The sequence below is a fragment of the Gadus chalcogrammus genome, chromosome 4 (genome assembly GCF_026213295.1).
Source record: "Gadus chalcogrammus isolate NIFS_2021 chromosome 4, NIFS_Gcha_1.0, whole genome shotgun sequence".
Taxonomy (NCBI): Eukaryota; Metazoa; Chordata; class Actinopteri; order Gadiformes; family Gadidae; genus Gadus; species Gadus chalcogrammus.
In genome coordinates this window covers 4,381,510-4,403,319 of record NC_079415.1, presented here as the reverse complement: position 1 = coordinate 4,403,319, position 21,810 = coordinate 4,381,510, and the positions used below count along the sequence as shown (strand labels likewise).

The 21,810-nt window shown below is 50.4% G+C and overlaps 2 protein-coding genes across 4 annotated transcripts in view; both read right to left on the bottom strand.

Moving 5' to 3' along the window:
* pfkfb3 (6-phosphofructo-2-kinase/fructose-2,6-biphosphatase 3) overlaps positions 1-6,850 on the bottom strand; it is an 11,330-nt gene extending 4,480 nt beyond the window's left edge. For both annotated transcript variants that reach the window (XM_056589084.1, XM_056589083.1), the window contains exons 1-11: positions 6,470-6,850; positions 4,356-4,481; positions 4,119-4,212; positions 3,727-3,793; positions 3,476-3,550; positions 3,106-3,162; positions 2,889-3,013; positions 1,970-2,177; positions 1,273-1,419; positions 472-576; positions 1-130 (exon numbers count right to left, since the gene is read on the bottom strand). In XM_056589084.1, coding sequence (XP_056445059.1) covers positions 1-130; positions 472-576; positions 1,273-1,419; positions 1,970-2,177; positions 2,889-3,013; positions 3,106-3,162; positions 3,476-3,550; positions 3,727-3,793; positions 4,119-4,212; positions 4,356-4,481; positions 6,470-6,551 — 1,216 coding nt within the window. In that variant the 5' untranslated portion in view covers positions 6,552-6,850. The remainder of the gene's footprint in view (positions 131-471; positions 577-1,272; positions 1,420-1,969; positions 2,178-2,888; positions 3,014-3,105; positions 3,163-3,475; positions 3,551-3,726; positions 3,794-4,118; positions 4,213-4,355; positions 4,482-6,469) is intronic.
* Positions 6,851-8,939: 2,089 nt separating this feature from the next.
* Positions 8,940-21,778, bottom strand: rbm17 (RNA binding motif protein 17). 2 transcript variants are annotated; one of them, XM_056589349.1, is made up of 13 exons: positions 21,660-21,778; positions 21,049-21,197; positions 20,535-20,651; positions 20,069-20,235; positions 19,660-19,775; positions 16,829-16,879; positions 16,114-16,258; positions 14,081-14,232; positions 13,735-13,779; positions 13,287-13,363; positions 12,711-12,809; positions 12,328-12,400; positions 8,940-9,269 (listed from the first exon to the last, which is right to left on the bottom strand). In XM_056589349.1, the coding sequence occupies exons 2-13, from the start codon at positions 21,169-21,171 to the stop codon at positions 9,166-9,168; spliced, it is 1,269 nt and encodes a 422-aa protein (XP_056445324.1). In that variant the 5' UTR covers positions 21,172-21,197; positions 21,660-21,778; the 3' UTR covers positions 8,940-9,165. The 2 variants fall into 2 exon arrangements, with proteins under 2 accessions (XP_056445324.1, XP_056445325.1); XM_056589350.1 differs by having other exon boundaries at positions 20,535-20,645.
* Between the last annotated feature and the right edge of the window lie 32 nt (positions 21,779-21,810).

Below are 21,810 nucleotides of genomic sequence, written 5' to 3'. Positions count from 1 at the left end.
CTGCGCTCTTGTCCAGGAAGTAGGCCAGCAGGCAGCGCATGACGGCCTGGTGGCAGATGACCAGAACGTTCTCCTGTCGCTCCATCTCCATGATCACCGGCTCCACGCGCTGAACCAGGTCCTGGTACGACTACACGCGCACAGACGCACGCGCAAACACACGCGCACACACAGGCATGTTATTCTGGCTGTGCTTTTAGATGTGTTATTCGAAAAGGTCTTGCCATATCTTAAGAAGATATTGCATCATTCATTACTGATATGGTGTTTTGATTTCAGTTTAATGTTTATATAATGCGATATTGTGTATCTAAATAACATTCCGGCATTTGTGTGTGTGTGTGTGTGTGTGTGTGTAAGTGTGTGTGTGTGTGTGTGTGTGTGTGTGTGTGTGTGTGTGTGTGTGTGTGTGTGTGTGTGTGTGTGTGTGTGTGTGTGTGTGTGTGTGTGTGTGTGTGTGTGTGTGTGTACCTCTCCAGATGGGTAGCGGTAATAGTACTTGTCCTCATCTCGCAGAGCGAACTCTTCCGGAAACCTCTCCTTCATCTCGTCGTACGTCAGGTCTTCACACAAACCCTTAGTAGAGAACACACACACACACACACACACACACACACACACACACACACACACACACACACACACACACACACACACACACACACACACACACACACACACACACACACACACACACAATAATTAGACTCCTTGTTACTCACAATGTATGGCTACACACTGCAGTTCTCTGTCTAAATATATACACACTTCCATAGTCCTGATTAAGTGTGAGTGTGTGTGTGTGTGTGTGTGTGTGTGTGTGTGTGTGTGTGTGTGTGTGTGTGTGTGTGTGTGTGTGTGTGTGTGTGTGTGTGTGTGTGTGTGTGTGTGTGTGTGTGTGTGTGTGAATGAGTGAGCGTATATGAATGAGTGAGTGTATCTGAGTGAATGAGTGAGTAAGTGAGTGAGTAAGTGAGTGAGTGAGTATACGAGTGAGTGAGCGAGTGTATATGAATGAGTGAGTGAGTGAATATGAGTGAGTGAGTGAATATGAGTGAGTGAGGTCTCACAGCGTCAATCTCGTTGAGGGCCTTCCACTGCTGGTAGGGGCCCCCAGGTGTATGAGTGAGTGTATGAATGAGTGAGTGAATATGAGTGAGTGAGGACTCACAGCGTCAATATCGTTGAGGGCCTTCCACTGCTGGTAGGGGCCCCCAGGTGTATGAGTGAGTGTATGAATGTGTGAGTGAATATGAGTGAGTGAGGACTCACAGCGTCGATATCGTTGAGGGCCTTCCACTGCTCGTAGGGGGTCCCCAGGTCCTCGGCCGTCTGGATGCTCCGGCAGAGCTGGCTGCTCCACACCTTCAGGTTCCGGGGCTTCTGCTGCTCCACGAAGCCGGCCAGCGCCGTCGCAAACTACACACACACACACACACATACACACACACACACACACACACACACACACACGCATGCGAACACACACACATGCACACACACACACACACACACACACACACGCACGCGAACACACACACACACGCACACACACACACAAACACAGACGCACGCACACACACACACACGCACGCACGCGAACACACAAACACACACATGCACGCACGCGAACACACACACACATGCACACACACACACAAACAAACACACACGCACGCAAACACACACGCACGCACGCGAACACACACACACACACACACACACATTAATCATTTGTGTTTTGCTACGGATAAAAAGTTAATATATAAAAAAAATACAGCTTCTATAAACTACCGGTATGTATAACACATTATCAGTCGTAGAAATGTAAACACGACGAAGTTAAAGTAAACTCCGCAATTGAGGTTGGGCTACAGTGAATCATGTTTTAGTGTGTGTGCATGTGTGCGTGTCTGTGCGTGTGTGTCTGAGTGTGTGCGTGTGTGTGTGTGTGCGTGTGCGTGCCCACCTTCCTCCCGCGCGGCGACAGCGCCGTGTCCCCGCCCAGCCGGCCCTGCAGGTTGCCCAGGCTCTCGCCGTGGCGACAGAGGTAAATGGCGCGCGGCTGCACGTGGATGTTCATCAGGTAGTACACGATCTTGGACTGGATGTGGTCCCGCACGCGGTTCACCAGGAACCGCCGGCCCACGTCGATCACCTGGATGAAGGAGAGCTCCCTGAGGGGGGGGAGGGAGGGGGGGAGGGGGGGGAGAGGGAGGAGGAGGAGGGGGAGGAGGGGGAGGGGGAGGAGGAGGAGGAGGTGGGGGAGGAGGAGAGGGGGAGGAGGGGGAGGGGGAGGAGGGGGGGGGGAGGAGGAGGAGGGGGAGGGGGAGGAGGAGGTGGTGGGGGGGAGGAAAAGGGGAGGAGGAGGAGGTGGGGGAGCAGAAGGGGGAGGAGGAGGTGGGGGAGGAGAAGGGGGAGGAGGAGGTGGTGGGGGAGGGGGAGGAGGAGGGGAAGGAGGAGGAGGAGGAGGAGGGGGAGGGGGGGAGGAGGAGGAGTTGTTGGGGGACGGGGAGGAGAAGGGGGAGGAGGAGGAGGAGGAGAAGGGGGATGGAAGTCGAGGAGGTGGGGGAGGAAGAAAAGAGTGGATGAATGAGTATGTTTAGAGCAATAAATAGGAGTTATTAGGAAAATTGCTAAGCAAGAATGTCACTTAATATCTACTGATTAATGTTAATTAATAACCACGGTTATTAAGTGATTTAACAATCCTAGTGTCGAGCCCACTGTGTAGAGAGAGAGAGAGAGAGAGAGAGAGAGAGAGAGAGAGAGAGAGAGAGAGAGAGAGAGAGAATGACAGACACATAAAAAGAGTGAGAAAGCGAGATAGAGAGAGAGTAAAAGAGTGAGAGAGAGTAAGGTAGCTAAGGAGAGACTCTGAGGCTTACCGGTCGTAGCGGTCTGGGTCCAGTGGCTGGTAGGCGGCCTTGTAGCACTCTATCCTCTTCTGGAAGTCCAACATGGCGTCGTTCTTGTTGCAGTCCTGGTAGTCCGGACAGGACACCTTCACTTCCTGCCCAGACAGGAAGTCCAACGTCAGAACACCAGCGTCGGCAAAAAACGTCACCACAGACACCGAAACTGCTTGAATAAACAAGTCCTCACCATGATGTTGGAAGCGATGACATTGGGGTCGTCACACACCGACTCTATGAAGAAGATCTGAAACAGAAACAGAGACGGAGAGCAGCTCAGTGGGGGAGTGCCTAGAGAGGTTGTCGGCATGTGGCTCAGGAGTTAGAGCGGGTTGGCTGGTAACCAGAAGTTTGCTGGTTCGATCCTCGGCTCCTCCTAGCTGAGTGTCGAGGTGTCCCTGGGCGAGACTCCTCACCCTGACTGCTCTCGACGAGCTGGCGTTCGCCTCGCATGGCTGACTCCGCCATTCGATGTGTGAATGTGTGCATGAGTGGGTGAATGTTAGGCAGTATTGATTAGAAAATCGTCATGGTAACAGAGTGACCCGTCATCGCCCTACCTTGAAGCCGTTGACGCCGCCAAAGTCCAGGATCATGTCCCTTCGGTCGCGGGTGGTGTTGGTGGCATCGAAGACCTGGAAAAACAAATCCCCTACAATTAATAAATAACCAAGAGCTATTTCTAACATAAACGGTTAGTCATGTATTTCCATTAACCCCCGTGGGAAAAGTTAATATCCGTGTGGTTTTGGAAAATGAACAGCTCTGTGAAAGGTGTGTCTGGCGAAGAGATGCATGATGGGAAACTCACCGCCACTTCTCCCCCCTCGTCGGTGAGGTAGGACTTGACGTCCCTGAGAGCTGCTAAGGCACACTGACTGCAGAGACACAAGAGAGACCTCTGGGTGAACCACTGAAGCACCACCGTATCATACTGGCCGTGTGTGTGTGTGTGTGTGTGTGTGTGTGTGTGTGTGTGTGTGTGTGTGTGTGTGTGTGTGTGTGTGTGTGTGTGTGTGTGTGTGTACATGTGGCTGTGTGTGTGTGTGTGTGTGTGTGTGTGTGTGTGTGTGTGTGTGTGTTTGTGTGTGTGTACATGTGGTTGTGTGTGTGTGTGTGTGTGTGTGTGTGTGTGTGTGTGTGTGTGTGTGTGTGTGTGTGTGTGTGTGTGTGTGTGTGTGTGTGTGTGTGTGTGTTGCTCACTGTCGTATTTTCAGAGCATTCTCGTTGTCGGACTTGAAGAAGTCGTAGGAGCTGTAGTTCACGGCCTCCCTGCGGTACTCGCCCACGTTGAAGACTTTACAACACAAACACACACACACGCCAACACACATCTTTAATAAGCGTTTGGAGAAATAAAAAAATAATTCAAAGAGGTCTGTATGTGTCTGTGTGCATGTGTGTGTGTGTGTGTGTGTGTGCGTGTGTGCGTGTGTGTACCTTTGGTGGGCAGGCCAATCCAGTTCAGGTAGCGGGTGAGTTTCTTGGACATGTAGGTCTTTCCTCGGGCGGGCAAGCCCACCATGACGATGACCGTGGGGGGGTTGGCCAGATGAGGCCCCGCCCCTGAGAGAGAGAGGAGAGAGAGAGAGAGAGAGAGAGAGAGAGAGAGAGAGAGAGAGAGAGAGAGAGAGAGAGAGAGAGAGATGAGTGTCAACACGCCTCAGAAGCCGAACAGCTCTGATCCTAAAACCGTCTAATTCAGTTCTGCAGAACCGGCTGACCTCCGACTCTCTGGTTAGGCGCACCGTGACAGCCACTCTCGTGCTCGAGGGATTGTGCATGTGTGTGTGTGTGTGCACGGGAGTGTGCACGACGTTAGTGACGGGAGTTCCACCTGTCAGGTCGGTGGCCTGCCCCTGCAGGCTGGCACCAACAGGCCTCCAGGCATGTCATGTTCCATCACTCAACCATTCATGTATTCAAATGACAAACACAACATGCAAATGAGCAGCTCAGCGCCGCCTGTGATTGGCTGCGGAGCAGGGTGATGCTGGGTGAGACAGGGTCGGGCTGGTTGCGGCTGAATGACTCGGTGCATAAATTTAAGTTGAACCCTGTTGGGTTTATCTTCTTAAACGAAATGGGCTGATTATGATATGAGATATCAACTTCAAAGTTGTATTGATGCTACCTTCTTCTCATTATACCATTGTATAATGAGAAGAATAACGTCTGGAACCAGCCTGTACACTGTTTGTTATAAATATCATTAAGTAAGACGTCAAACTGAGATGTCACTTAGTCTCGGTTGGCTCACACAACAGCAACGACACCTCCTTCATGCACGCAGTAACTCATGCTGATGTTTTAACAACCTTAATTACCCTCTCTCATACACACACACACACACACACACACACCCTTGGCATCCAAACGGAAAAACGGATAAAGCCATTTAGGCGGGAACATTTGCTGGGCTAATGTATTTAACCTTCCCGCCCTACAGCTCTTCATCCTCTTCACGTTATTTTCTGAATCACAATCTTATTCTACGACATGATCCGTCTCTAACTGTTCGGTCACGCACACAAAAATACACACACGCACACGCACACACACACAAACTTCTATGTTGGTTTTACTTCTAAGGTGATCTCATTATATCATGTGTGCTGGAGGAGGAGGAGGAGGAGGAGGAGGAGGAGGAGGAGGAGGAGGAGGTCAACAGATCTTAATGACGGACACACACACACCGCTCGGTCTCAGTTAGGGAGACACAGGATCTGTTTTGCAGCGACTGCCTCGTAGAAGCGCGCTTCAACGACGTTAGCTACGGCCGACTGTGACTAAATGAGTCAAATTGTCCATCAGACCTCACGGAGCTTACAAACTTCCAAGCATTGTCTACCGCGGACAGAAGTCAACACAGCCGTGTTTCGACCTGCCATAACCATAACCATACCCCCCCCCCCCCCCCCCCACACACACACACACACACAGCATCAATGAGCACCGCGTCGTTTCCCATTGGCTAGCAGGGACAGCAAACCAACCAGTGTCCGCCTCGCGCCATATAGACGCTCCAATCTCAGAGCGATGCGCTCACTTACACATAACCCCCCCGTCGCATCTCCGGGGGGGTCCGTGCACTTGCCGAGACCCCCCCCCCCCCCCCTCACAAAAGCCCGCGCTACCCAAACCCGATGTGGGCTGCAGCCGGTTGCCATGGTAACCATATCCTCCCTGGTCACGCACTTCGGATCCTCTGCGTCTTTCATGAAAGCCTAGACCTCCGTGCCGCGAGGGAGGACCACCGGATGTGGACCACCACCACCACATCAACCGGCTGCACGGATAGTATTATCTCGTGGTAATTAATATGACTCATATGTTACATCTGATAACAGGTATGATAACCAGTCTAGACGCATTACATTATCTGGAGCAGAGGCTAACTCGTCTACCCGGTGACATTCGTTCTGGGCTAGCGGGTTTCGGGTACCGGGGGTCGGGTTCCAGGTACAAGGTTACGGGGATCGGTTAGGGACCGGGCAGATGAGCCCGGTCCCTGACCAGACACGTGAGCGGTTCCAGTCACTCGGGTACCATACCTCTCCTCCGCGAGGGAGACTTGTCATCTTTGGAGGAAATCCAGATCTTCTGGATCCTGTTCTGGGTCAGCTCTCTGGGCATTCCTCCGATGGTGGGGAGGAGGATCGGTCGGTCGGACCGGCGATGGATGAACGCGTAATGAACGCGTAACGGGGCGCTTCCCGGTGCGACGGCCCTCTTTCCAAAGCGGCGGTGTGATTTTCCTAATGACCGCCCGGTTGAAAAGAACCGGGTTCAAATTGTGAAATAGTTTGTTCAAAGATACACTAACGGTTGCGTTTGAGTTCGGGCTTGTCGGTGTTGTCAACAGCGTCCGGGCTGAGCCGTGAAGGTAATCTACCCGGGTCCTGTCCCAGATTCTCTATTTAACTCGCCGGCTCATAGCGGGTGTCTGTGGGAAAAGCGTGACACCGGTGGCCCCGCCCCCTCGTGGCTGGGTAAGGATGGCAGTATGCACATGCGCGCCACCCCCCAGGCGCGCACTAGGCGCCCCCCTTGGGTGAGACCGACGCCACTGCACCCACTTATTTAAATATGGATGAGGAACCGTGTGCGTTATTAAGTTATAAACACGCATTCGTTTCAGTTATACTATTGATTATTTATTGGGGTGATAGGTTTATTGACACTGAAGCGCGGTATGGATAATGTAAAGCGGTTGGGATTAAGTTGACCGCAGATGGACGCATTGAGTCACCGGGCATCTAACCGGGCCGTCACCAGGCGGCACCGAACGAGCGCCGGCGCACGTCAACATCAAGTCAACGGTAGCACAAGCCCAGCCCACAGTGCTGCCCCGGGTTAAAAGAATATATAAAAAGTAAAAAAATCTAAATGCTCAGCTTTGACTGGATATGATAAAAATATGAACCGATTTCAGAATAAGCCAGCAGTAGTGCAAGTTGTTCAATTTGTCATTGTTAGTGTTAAAACATGATTTGGCTCTTGCGCAACGCTACGTGTTTAAATCCAAAGGGATATTTGAGATGTTGACCAACTATCAAAGTGTGTGTGTGTGTGTGTGTGCGTAAGTGAGGAGTGTGTGTGGGGGATGGGGGGGTTTAGTCCCTTCCACTGGAGAAGGGTAGAACGTGTTGTACGAAGAGAGGCCTAGGTTGGCTCCTCAGAACCAGACGTCAGCTTCTGGCTAAAACCTGAGCACAGGGTAGACATACGATCAGACCTGGGGTCACCCACACTGTGCGTACAGTGTGTGTGTGTGTGTGTGTGTGTGTGTGTGTGTGTGTGTGTGTGTGTGTGTGTGTGTGTGTGTGTGTGTGTGTGTGTGTGTGTGTGTGTGTGTGGTAGGGGGGGGTCTCCGATCCTACTCCGTCAGCAAGCCACTCCTGGACTGACACACAATCACACACACAGTACTGTACGGAGACTGACTAACATGGGCTTAGAGTCACAGTTTACACACAGACACGCCTTTCTGTTCGAGATTAGTTGAGCAGATATCGGGGCGGTAACCTGTTCGCATGAACATGGCAACACACACAGCATCTTATCTCTTGATCTCTTGACCTCTTGACCTCTTGACCCCCTCCCCCCCTTCTCTGAACTAGAACCTCTTCCCTGCTGGGAGTCGCCATGACGACATTCGCTCTCCCAGCTCAGGGGACACTTTTGCATAACCGAGTGTGTGTGTGTGTGTGTGCGTGCGTGCATAACCGAGTGCGAGTGTATTGGTGTGTGGGTGTACGTGTGGGTGTGTGTGTGTGTCTGCTCTTATGCAAGGCTGTAATGAGGCTCCGCTCTCCTCCTCTCGGTCTATGTTAAGACGGCAACACCCCCGAGGAAACCATCCCTAGGACAGAGGTCATGTTGTGACGTCCCAAAGCCAGGTGACAGGGAAGCTGTGTGAATGTGTGTGTGTTAAGTTATCTAACCGCTTCAGAGAGGCGATTGCGTGCGTTGAGGCGCAGTAGAATACAAGGGGAAAATCGGAAGCAGAGAGCGGAGTTGGGCTCTTGAAAGTAAACAGTCCTTCCCAGGAATTCACGTGGGTGTGAACGGCCTCGGTATCGGAGATGATGCATCGCTATTGTGTCCTATTTTTGGAACCAATGTGTGGCTGGTTGAAGCCGCCTCACCTGCGACCGGTGACACGCTGCACACCTGTGCTGCATTCACTAATCAAGGAACACCGGTTACACCAGCCGTTACACACACACACACACACACACACACACACACACACACACACACACACACACACACACACACACACACACACACACACACACACACACACACACACACACACACACACACACACACACACACACACACACACACACCTCAGAATGCAGCACCTGCTTGGCTTGTTTCACCGATAACATCGCCCTGTGATCGGGTCTTGGGAGGAGCCAAGTTGAGGTGGGAGGAGCCTAATGAAGGTGGGAGGAGCCCACTGAAGGTGCGCAGAGGTGTGTGAACGGACAGAACAGAAACAGAACCGTTTTCTTTACGGGAGTAACATTTAATACACAGTTTGCTGGCCAGTTCATATAAAAAAAAAAAAAAGAGATCATCTTGGTTATTTACAAAGGGCTGTGTGTGTGTGTGTGTGTGTGTGTGTGTGTGTGTGTGTGTGTGTGTGTGTGTGTGTGTGTGTGTGTGTGTGTGTGTGTGTGTGTGTGTGTGTGTGTGTGTGTCTCTCTTTCTCTCTCTCCACGGGGGGGGGGTCTCCTCACACCACCTCCCCCAGGTTCAGGACCCTGAACTTGTCCTGGTTGTAGAAGCAGGCCTTCACCACGCGGCCCCCAAAGTACCGGCCGTTCAGATCCACCACCGCTGTAAAGGGGGAGGGAGGGAGGGAGGGGGAGGGAAAGAGAGTCAGTACAGAGAGGGGGAGAGAAAGGGGGAGGTAAAGAGAGCCAGTCCGAGAGACACACCAGGAGGGAGAGAGACGTACATAGAGGGTGAGATATGGGGGAGAGAGGGAGAGATACGGAGGGAAAGGGAGAGGGGAGATATGGGGGAGAGATGGGGAGGGAAAGAGAGACATACAGAGAGGGTGAGACATGAGGGTGGCGGGGGGTTGGGGAGAGACAGATCCGGAGGGAGAGGGTAGACAGAGAGGGTGAGATATGGGGGGGAGGGGGGCGAAATAGGGAGAGGTTAGAGAGACAGACAAAGTCCAGAGAGACAGAAAGGCACAGAAGACTGGATTAAGAGAGGTTTTAAACTCGAGAGTTGTCAAAGCCAGAGTGTACAGCAATCATCTGTCAACAGATCCGTCGTCACTGGGATTCCCCTCGGTAAAACCTGGCTCTTCTCCTCGGGAAAGACGCAGACAACATTTGGCGTGAAGCGATCAGGCGCCCGCGGAACCAAAAGGCCGGTCGGACACGCTCAGACGTCGGGGCGCTCAGTGGGTCACACTGAGGCGCCACAGAACCTCTGGAACACACAGACCATAATACACACCGTTCTTCCCCCCAGTACGTCGAGTACAACAGTAGCGGCCTTATCTGGGGATGACCCAGTGTGGGTTTGAAATGTGTAGTATAAACACGGTGTGTTTGTAGTACCCAAACACGCTTGTTTTTTTTCCTTGTGAAGATAAGATGTTACAGTCCAAGGAATGCGAGGAAGTCGCACAGCCTTACGAGGAATGTGTGTGTGTGTGTGTGTGTGTGTGTGTGTGTGTGTGTGTGTGTGTGTGTGTGTGTGTGTGTGTGTGTGTGTGTGTGTGTGTGTGTGTGTGTGTGTGTGTGTGTGTGTGTGTGTGTGTGTGTGTGTGTGTGTGTGTGTGTGTGTGTGTGTGTGTGTGTCAGCATGAGGTGTGTGTGTGTGTCAGCATGAGGTGTGTGTGTGTGTGTCTGAGAGGAACCAAAACTCAAACCCGTATTTTTTGTTCGAATGGTATGATGGTATGAATATGATATTGTAACGATATTTTCAACAAAACGGGTAAAGTGTGTAGTTTTAACTCCACAAGTATTCACCATCAAACATTTTTATTTTTTTTATTTATTTAACGAAGCACAGCTGTGCTTTAACAACAGATATGTAAGAGATAATATATAGAACGCCGGTTATTATCGGGAAAAAAAGCCTCTGGGCTGCGGATTCAGGCAACCCAACCTGGAGGCCTCCTTGAGCAAGATAAGCCCAACCTCCTCCTTAATTCACTGTGAATTGCTTTGTATAAAAGCGTCTGCTATTTAACAATTAATCGCCGGGGGAAAGTGAACAGTTGGGAATTCCCCACTATTCACGGAGCCTGAGGTGAATAATTGTTTAAGTATATACTACACGTGAACACTCCAAAAATAAACACGATAACACTTTGCCGGGATGCATTTGTTTTTATTAGCGGTTTATTTGTTTTTACAAGCACCGCTCGTCACGCGCATGAAAACAATTACACGAGTTTGAGATCTCAATCTCGGGATATTGCCAAATATCCCGAGATAGCGAACCAATCAAATTGCGCCATCTTAGGAGGTTGACGTGTAGCACATACTGATAAATATTATCTTTATCTATTTATCTTTCCACCAACCAATATATTTGCTTCCTTTTTTCTCATTTTACATTGGGCACGAGAAGTGTCACTTGACAGGTTAGCCTTTAGCGTAGCTTACCTGTGGCAATAGGAGAGATGTTAGCTTAGCTTCCCCACTGCAAGTGGTGCTACCATTTCATCTTAGCTTTTAGCCTAGCGCCAGCGTTCATTCAAGAGTTCTGCTGGTTCATTGTTATTCTGAGAGGAGAGTAACAGTGAGCTAGAGCGCAGCGAGAGAGCGAGAGCGGGAGAGAGAAGCTGGGTCGAGGCTGGTGATGCAGCTCCTCCTGGGAGGAACCCGCCCTCACCTTGTTTCTGGGCCGTCCCAGTTAAGACTGGGAGCCCACATTAGGTAGGGGAGCGGTTATACAACGGCTACGTCACTCGTCGTTATACAAGCCATCATCCAGAGGGGTCAGCCTCAGAAGCACGGTAGACGGTAGAGACCGCCGCCGTAGCCATTGAGCTAACTCCAGCGTTTATCTAGCGTCTCCCCCGGGGGGATACTGACGCCCTCCCGGAGCAGGTCGGGGTCGGGGAATCAAACCCAGTGCCTTTCCTATCGGGTGTGGAGCGCTCGAGCCCCCCCTGACACCAGCTTGCGCCCCGTAGCCTTTAGCTCGGGGTAAAGACCTCTCCGGGCGAACCGGGCTCCGGCCCCCCAGAAGGTGGTGGTCCCCCTCGGTCCTCACACTGCCAACTCCTGAGAACCCGCAGAGAGACGGGACGCGCGGACACCGCGTGACTCCAGCGGCCCCCGCAGGTCAACAAGCGGGTCATCGGACCGGCGGTAATCCTTCAAAATGACAGGCCGGGCTGTTTTGGTAACTATGGTGACGCGGCGATTCAGGAGCCGTAAACACCACAGCATGCCCCTCCCCCCCCCCCCAGGGCAGTATATTATTACTCTATTTATAATAGAGCCTCGTTGATGGCCGGCCCGTGGCCCAGGAGGCAGAGCGGGGTTGGGTTTGTAACCGGAAGGTCGCTGGTTCGATCCCCGGCGCCGAGGGGCCTGCTGCCGACAGGCTGGCTGCCGCCTGGCGTGGCTGACACCGCCGTCGGCGTGTGAATGTGTGTGACTGGGTGAATGTTAGGCAGTATCGTAAAGCGCTTTCCGTGAACACTGGTTAGAAAAGCGCGTTATAAATGCAGTGCATTTGATTGATGTGTTTTTCCGATTTATATAAAAAATTGTTCACGGACAATGTTTGCTTTTTCGATCCAAATCGATGTTCCTTCCTCGGATGCACTTCAACTCAAAACGTGCCAGGATGAACGTTATGCTTTTTTTGAGGGCTAAACAACATCAACAGGACAGGAAGTGTCCCCACTGACCTTTGATGGCCGACTCTACTCTCTCGAACTCCAGGAATATCCGGACCGCCTCGTCGTCTGTTACCACGGGAATCTGAGAGCGTCCGGACAGGTGACACACACACAAACACACACACACACACACACACACACACACACACACACACACGTATAAGCAACCATATTGTCAACAGTACTCACACTAACAACGACGACAGTATCAACTTGAGCACAACAACAGTAACCACTACACAAATGAAAGTAACACAATCCTAAACAGTAATAACAAAATACAACAACACCCAAACACGACAGTGACCACACCAGCAACGACAGTACATTGTAATAAGAGTAAGTTTAACACCATAGCAACCCAAGGTGATGTGTGTGTGTCTCGGACTCACCTCAAAGATGACACACCTGATGACCTTCCCGTATTTCTCACACTCCTCCTTGGTCTCCCCCTCCAGGTCCTCGTCCACCTCCCCCCGACCCACCATGTTCTGGTGACCCGAGACCCCCACGTCAGGCACAAAACCAACACAGACAGAGTACATCCCGCACGGACACACACACACACACAGGGATCATCTCCCGCACGGACAAGACAAACAAACACACACACACACAGGGATCATCTACCGCACGGACAAGACACACACACACACACACACACACACACACACACACACACACACACACACACACACACACACACACACACACACACACACACACACACACACACACACACACACACACACACACACACACACACACAGAGAGAGATCATCTCCCAGACGGACCGACACACAAACACACACAGAATATCCCACACAGAACATCTACTACACACACACACACACACACGGAACATCTCCCACACAGACACACAAAACATCTCCCAAACACACACACACACACACACACACACACACCACTCGCCCCCCCCCCCCCCCCCCATGCCCCCCCTTCCTCACCCTCAGGATCACCACCTTGGTCGGACACTTCAGGATCTCCGTCAGGGGGTTGGGGTCGCTCTTCTTGCCCGGGTCTGCTGATTGGACAAGACACAGAGAGGGGGGCGGGGTCAGCGCCGGTGCTGAACCACGACTGTCGCGTCTGGCGCAGTGGCGAGGGGTCCTTCTGATTGGTGGGTCGTGGCCCTTGATTGACGGCATGGTCTCAAAGGGCCTCAATTTGTTTTTGAGTTTGGGGGAACATACATGTTCATATCGCCGGGTACGTGCTCAAGTGTCGTCTTACTCTCCATGTCCATCGAATGGAAGACACAACTTTGAGCAGACCAATGGGCACGATACAGCTGGGACAGGGAGTGAGGCTGGACAGGAAGTGATGAGGGACAGGAAGTGATGAGGGACAGGAAGTGATGCAGGAAGGAAGAAAAAAAGGAAATGGGGGGCCAACCTGGAGGAACTCCGACCTCGACCGCCGCTGCCTGGCTGGACCCCGCTGGGTACACACACACACACACACACACACACAAAATTCCATATCACTGAGGAATCACGGACAAGTATGTCCTATTCATTGCATCAACCAAACGTGCCTTAAGCATTCTTAACGTGTGCGTGTGTCCCTTTGTGTGTATTTACATGTTTGTTTATGTGTGTGTGTTTATCTGTGTGTACGTATGTGCGTGTGTGTCTTTTAGTGTGTGTGTGTGTCTTTTAGAATGTGTGTGCGTGTCTGCCTGTGTGTCTGCCCTTGTGTGTGTGTGTGTCTTTTAGTGTGTGTGTGCCCCTGTGTTTACGTTTCTCGGCGGCGTCCCCGATGACGATCTTGCCCCCCCTCTTGCTGGTCTTCTCCACTGACAGCGCCGTGCTCAGGCCCTGCTCGTGCTTCCCCAGGCCCTGGCCCTCCCGGAAGCCGTACTTCTGCATGATCTTATGGGCCACCGTACCCCTGAGAGAGAGAGAGAGACAGAGAGACAGAGAGACAGAGAGAGCGACAGACAGAGAGACAGAGAGAGCGACAGAGAGAGAGAGAGAGACAGAGACAGAGAGAGGGACAGAGAGAAAGAGACAGACAGAGAGAGTGAGAGACAGACAGACAGACAGACAGACAGACAGACAGACAGACAGACAGACAGACAGACAGACAGACAGACAGACAGACAGACAGACAGACAGACAGACAGACAGACAGACAGACAGACAGACAGACAGACAGACAGACAGACAGACAGACAGACAGACAGACAGACAGACAGACAGACAGACAGACAGACAGACAGACAGACAGACAGACAGACAGACAGACAGACAGACAGACAGACAGACAGACAGACAGACAGACAGACAGACAGACAGACAGACAGACAGACAGACAGACAGACAGACAGACAGACAGACAGACAGACAGACAGACAGACAGACAGACAGACAGACAGACAGACAGACAGACAGACAGACAGACAGACAGACAGACAGACAGACAGACAGACAGACAGACAGACAGACAGACAGACAGACAGACAGACAGACAGACAGACAGACAGACAGACAGACAGACAGACAGACAGACAGACAGACAGACAGACAGACAGACAGACAGACAGACAGACAGACAGACAGACAGACAGACAGACAGACAGACAGACAGACAGACAGACAGACAGACAGACAGACAGACAGACAGACAGACAGACAGACAGACAGACAGACAGACAGACAGACAGACAGACAGACAGACAGACAGACAGACAGACAGACAGACAGACAGACAGACAGACAGACAGACAGACAGACAGACAGACAGACAGACAGACAGACAGACAGACAGACAGACAGACAGACAGACAGACAGACAGACAGACAGACAGACAGACAGACAGACAGACAGACAGACAGACAGACAGACAGACAGACAGACAGACAGACAGAGAGAGAGAGAGAGAGAGAGAGAGAGAGAGAGAGAGAGAGAGAGAGAGAGAGAGAGAGAGAGAGACAGAGAGAAAGAGAGAGACAGAGACAGACGGAGAGACAGAGACAGAGAGAGAGATCAGGCCCACACACAAAAAAACACATCCAGAGAAATTAAGAGATCAGGCCCACACACACATTAAGAGATGTGTCATCAATAAAGACCCATCACACAAATACAAATCCAGACACGAATCAAGAACAGTGCCCACACACACACACACACTCGCACACAACAAGGTTCTTATGCGGACACACAGGACGTAATCATACATCATGCAACCAAAACAAAGACACACAGAAGAGGACAGGGACAAGCAAGTCATGTTTCTCGTCCAAAACAGAGTCTGAGAGGACATATGGTCTTATCAGCTCCAATATTGATAAGCCTTGTTCCGATTGATAATCATTTAGTGTGTGTGCGTCTTTCTCAGTGTGTGTGTGTGTCTGATTGTCTTTCTTAAATGTGTGTCTTTCTTAAGTGAGTGTGTGTGTGTGTGTCTTTCTTAAGTGAGTGTGTGGGTGTGTGTCTTTCTTAAGTGTGTGTGTGTGTCTTTCTTAAGTGAGTGTGTGGTTGTGTGTCTTTCTTAAGTGTGTGTGTGTGTGTCTTTCTTAAGTGTGTGTGGGTGTGTGTCTTTCTTAAGTGTGTGTGTGTCTTTCTTAGAGTGTATGCTTGTGTGTCTTTCTTAGAGTGACTGTGTGTGACTTTCTTAGAGTGAGTGAGTCTTTCTTAAGTGTGTGTGTTTCTTTCTGAAGTGTGTGTCTTTCTAAGAGTGTGTGACTTTCTTAGAGTGAGTGGGTGAGTCTTTCTTAAGTAAGTGTGCGCGTGCGTGCATGCGTGTGCGTGTGTGACCCCACTGACCCCATGTTGGCGAGGAAGGAGTTGGTGGGACCGGGCGGGGACCGCGGCCTATCAGAGTCCTCGTACATGGGAGGGGGGATGGCAGCCTTCCCCCTGGGGGGGCGGGCCTCATCCTCATAGGAGAACGAGGCTGAGGGGGCGGAGCCTGAGAGAGAGAGAGAGAGAGAGAGAGAGAGAGAGAGAGAGAGAGAGAGAGAGAGAGAGAGAGAGAGAGAGAGAGAGAGAGAGAGAGAGAGAGAGAGAGAGAGAGAGAGAGAGAGAGAGAGAGAGAGAGAGAGAGAGAGAGAGAGAATAACACACACACACACGTTATACACCTGTACAGCCAACGCTACATAGAAGACCAATGAGCGACTCCTGTCTTTCAGAGAAGGGGTCAGACGCTGTTATGATCCAGGGTAGAGTAGCAAACCTTCTTGCCTTGGTCTAGTCTATTAAGCCCTGGTCAGACAGAAGACCCCTATCTGGTGTTATTTTGAGGGCCACCTGGGTTTAACCAGGCATTTGTAAGTTAAACTTTATACCTTTGTATATCCACAAAAAATAAAGAGTATGCGAGTCCCGCAGTTCCCATTGAAGGTTCTGCCCCCTGGTGGCTACCCACGGTATAGCAGACACCATGCAGCCTCTTGAGGGGCCAGGCTGCACTGCACAGCCTTTCAACACACTCCACAGAGACAGAGCAGAGCCCATGTCCCCGGAGGAAGGTACTCACCGTCTCTATCCACCAACGAAGAAGGAGGTGCGATGGCGGCCCCGCCCATTGCTGAGAGACAGGAAGTGGGAGAAGGAGAGAGAGGGGCGGGATTATAGCGGATTCTAGGCCACAGCAATTTAGGAATGAGACATCTGGAAACAGATCCTGGTCCAGGAATGGTGTAATTACCTAAAGTACACAACTTGGGGAAGTTGTTTTCGTAGTGTAAGCATTTAAATAAGATGTTGGATACCCGCAAAGGATGCAAGGTCAGGGCGTCAGGCATGCGTCAATGTAACCATTTAAGGTAATAACATCTGTACAACATCGACCAGAATAACAGGTATTTAACCAGCGGCCCGGCTGGATCTGAGGTTGGGTTCAGTGACAGATTGATAACTTTGAGATGACTCAGGCCATGTTTATAGATAGCAGGGTAATTAGAGAAACTAATATTTCCCGCCCTCCGTTTTCAAAAATAACATTGTGCACACAACATTGTTTTCAGAAAAGTTGTCCTTTACATCAACCTGCATAAGTACCCCGTTGAGCGCCATTATAACTATGCCAAACCTATGGGCGGCAGTGTAGGGAGAAGGATAAAGCCATGCAAGCCAATCAGAATCCTCAGAATCAACAACAACGAACAACACGAGCGACTTCCTGTTCCTTTCAAAACAACAGTTTAAACCATTTTTTACGATTTACCGGCTCTTTTTTTGAAGAATAATCACATTTGTTTGAATGGGAATCGCGAGCGTCCATACTTTCAACATAAAGTGTACATATTTAAAATTTGAAATTCGTCCCAGCCATTATACCACAGATAGTATAGGGTCTATAGCAGGCATCTCCAATTTTTTTTTTTTTTTTATGATTTCACTATACAAAGCATGATTATGTTAGTAAAATCATTTCTCACTGAAATACAAATTGTAAGGCAGAATAGTCTGTAGTACAGCATAAAAACAGCAAAAATCAATGATCTTCACAGAGCAAAGATCATGCACTCACAGAACTCCCCCCCTCCCTCCGTCTGTCACGGCATGTGCGTATTTGCGTCACTCAGTAGCCACACAATTGTGCCACTCAACATGTAGAAGTAGCCAATACATTTTTTTGTTTACTGAAAGAGCGATTTGGAATGAGAAAATGGCTTGCTCGAAAATAAGGAAAGTTGACCCGAAAACAGACATTTCAAAGATGAATGGACTGACCAATAAATGTTCATTCTCCCGCAAGGCAGTACAAAACCGTTGTTGGGTCTTTTATGTGTTGAAACCGTGGCGCTGATAAAAAGCAGGAATATTAAACGGCATTACGAATCCAAACACAGATCCTTCGAGGAAAAAGCATCCCCAGAAGTCAGAAGTAAGAGCGTGGAAAATATCCGAGCTCAGAGCTCAGTATGAGAGGTCTATGCGTGTCTTCACACACTCATTTACAGGCCAGCAACGTGCAAATGAATGCTCACTTAAGATTGCATGGAATGTGGGGCAACATAAAAAAACTTTCAGTGACACGACTGTTGTGAAGGAGTGCTTGAACGCCGCTGCCGAGACGTTACTTGAAGGTAAACAAAGGGATGAATTGTGTGAAAAAATAAAGCAAATCCCAATGTGAGCTGCAACGACAACCGGAAGATCCGAAATGTTATCAGATGACGCACTGTCACAGCTTCATGCGGCTGTTCAGAGTGCCCCATCCTTAGCCATTGATGAGTCTTCAGATGTAACGGATAATGCCCAGCTTTTGGTTTATTTGCGATTGTTTCATCAAGACAAGAAAGAGATCTGTGAGGACCTGTTGGGTCTAACACCACTTGAGACACTGTTTTGCTTACTTGAAATGAAGGCCTAATGCTCTTTTTGTGTTTATTTGAAATGTAGGCCTGGTGTACCTGATTTGCTTACTTGAAATGTAGGCCTAATGCATTTTGTGCTTATTTGAAGTGTAGGCCTAGTGTTCCTGTTCTGCTTACTTCACATGTAGGCCTTATGCACTTTTTATGTTTACTTGAATTGCAGGCCTAATGTACCTGTTTTGTTTACTTTAAATGTTAATACGCGTTACTTTGACTTACTAGTTTTTTTTCATGGTTAAAAGTAAGCTATTTGGAAATTGAAAATAAATACATCTGAAAATATAAGGTAATATGCTGTGTTGATTGTATTTGACAAAAGAAGGCTATTCGGACGTGGTAGGTTCAGACCTTTCTTGGAAGGAATTTTTAGTAACTGGACCTTGTTAAATTTTAATTGAAGACCCCTGGTCTATAGCATATAAGCGCTTTTTCTGATTAGTTTAATGTTACAGTAAACTGACAACAATCGCTAATTTACACCGCAGCTGCAAATTAACCACACGGAGATAACCATGGCAACCCGTCAAACAAATTTTCTTTTTGCGATCATTCTGCGCTCGCATCCGCCGTGTTGATGAACAAATAATCCCCCTATATGGCGCGAGGTTTTGTTCGTGACAGCGAGCGCTCACATGACGTTTGACATTTTGCGCTCACATGACGTTTGTAGAAAATGCGACCATCCACGGGCGCATTTTCTGGCGCATAAAGTGACGCTTGAGAACCTAAAAACCCTGTTTCTCCCAGTGGACATGACAACACATAACCGGCGTTCTCAGAAATCTCCACTTTGGCCGGAGCTTTTAGAAAATGATTGAGGTTTACACAAGGTTTTCGTGTAAATGAGAGGCCAAGCCGCGTGGGAATATCTGTGTTTTCCCTTCGTATGAACGGGGCCTCAATCAATCAATCAATCAATCAATCAATCAATCAGACCCCCCCCCCCCCCCCCCCCTCTGTCGTTCCATGCCCTGGGGACACTCACCTCTCTTCCTCCTCTCCTTCTCGTAGTCGTCCTCATCGTCGGAGTCCCCCTCCGCCGCCGGGAAGCGGGAAAACCCACTGGGGGCCACGCCCTCTTGGCGTGGGTCCTTCCTCTTCCTGGCAACACAAGACGACGAGCACATACACCATGACACGCTCGCACAGGAAGGCAAACGGGTTTTCTTATTCCATATCTGTTCCGCATGTGTGTGTGTGTGTGTGTGTGTGTGTGTGTGTGTGTGTGTGTGTGTGTGTGCGAGCACGGGTCTTTGTGTCTCGGTGTGTGTGTGCACATGTGCGTGTGCGCATTCGTCTTTGTGTGTCGTGTGTGTGTGTGCGCGTATGCTTGTGTGTCTGTGTGTGCGTGTTAGTGCGTGAATGAGGACGTGAACAGCGTGCGGGGGTCCTACTTGTCCCTCTCGTCGATCTCCTTCAGTCTCTCCAGCTCCCGCTGGCGCTGCCGTTCCTCGCGGTGCCTCTTGATGACCTTCTCGTAGTCGTTGGGAAACATGGGGTCATACTCGTCGGCGAGGGGCACAAGGGCGTCGCCGGGGGAGAAGCCCGCCGGCACTGTGTCCTGGGGGGGGGGGGGGGAAGGACGACGATTGATACACTGATAAAGAACTCGGGAAGGAAGGAAAAAAAACAGGCCAAACGCCAAAAGGTTGTGAAACACTGAAGAAGCAGACGATAAGGGTTGGGTGTGAAGAGTTTTTGTAAGCTTCCGTCACAACATGAATTCCTGAATTCCCCGGACGGATGGATTAATTGTGCCACTCAACATGTAGAATTTGATTGCCGCGCGATGACAGACGAGTTTGGCCTAACACACTGAGCACTGGGGGGGGGGGGGGGTGGGGGGGGCGGCGAAGCTACCTTGAGGCTGGCGCCGATGTGCGGCGGTGTGTCGGCGATCTGCCGGTCGTCCACGGGGCCGCCTCTTTTCAGGTCAATGACGGGCGCCAGAACCGTGGTCTGCTTCATGCGCTGGGTCTGTGCACGCGCAGCCACACACACACACACACACACACACACACACAAAGTATACATACAAACACACACACACACACAAAAGCAAGCAAACACAAACATATACAAACGCACACACACACACACACAAACAAGGTATACAAACACACACACGTACACACATATACAAACATACACATACACAGACAAACAAACACGCACACATTTACAAACCCACACCCACGCATACATATACAAACACACACATACATATACAAAAACACACACACACACAGACAGACACACGCAAACACACACACAATTAATATGTACTAATCAACTCATATCTAAGCTAACATCAATCGCACAAGGTTGACGTTGGACGATAGAAGGATGAAGACGATCGGACACAGGGTCGTACCTTTGCTTGGGTCAGCGCCGCTTTCTTCACCTTCAGCTGGGACTGAAGGAGCTTGAAGTTCTTGGACCAGCCTTCCGTCTTGGTATCGTTGGCCGCCACCCCCAGGTCGTCATAGAGAGACATGGCTGAGCTGTGGTGCGTCTGTCCGGCTGGGGGACACAGGGAACGGGCGTTTTATCGTCTCCCATCATCAACCGGCTTCATTATCAAAACCCCAACATGAGCAGAACCAGAGCATGGGACGGGATTGAGACAATGGGTTTGAATGGCAGCCTCTCGTCCGACGCAATGCATTTCAACCAGACGGTATCATTCAACCCAGCATTATGCTGGTTTCGCAGAGTGCAAGCGTGTGTGTGTGTGTGTGTGTGTGTGTGTGTGTGTGTGTGTGTGTGTGTGTGTGTGCGTGCAAGTATATGTATACGTGTGCGTGTGTGTATGACGTGTGTGTGTGTTGACACTGTATTATGGAGGATCTCCAACCAGCCAGCGTTAGCGGGTTAGCTGCAGACCACCCCCCCCCCCCCCCTCCTCAACAACACCGGCCACATGTGCTGCATGGACGCACGGAGACATGGATGGCCACTTAAAGGTTAAAGATTTGTACGCACCGGATGTAGAAATATTCAGGTGTCAGTTAAAGAGAATTGATGGTGCACCAGCGGCAAACTGTGTTGTGTCTCCACCGACACACTCGTAGCACGGAGATGTTTACCGGAACTCAGCGGAAGGGGGTCGTCGGAAGGATCGCAGGGTCGGAAG

Excerpts from the sequence above, each read along its gene's own strand:
- rbm17 (XM_056589349.1), bottom strand. The coding sequence starts at position 21,171 with ATGTCTCTCTATGACGACCTGGGGGTGGCGGCCAACGATACCAAGACG. Across the intron at positions 20,652-21,048 it reads CGGCGCTGACCCAAGCAAAG|ACCCAGCGCATGAAGCAGAC; the intron begins GTACGACCCTGT and ends GCGCGTGCACAG. Across the intron at positions 13,780-14,080 it reads CGGGGACGCCGCCGAGAAAC|CGGGGTCCAGCCAGGCAGCG; the intron begins GTAAACACAGGG and ends GTGTGTACCCAG.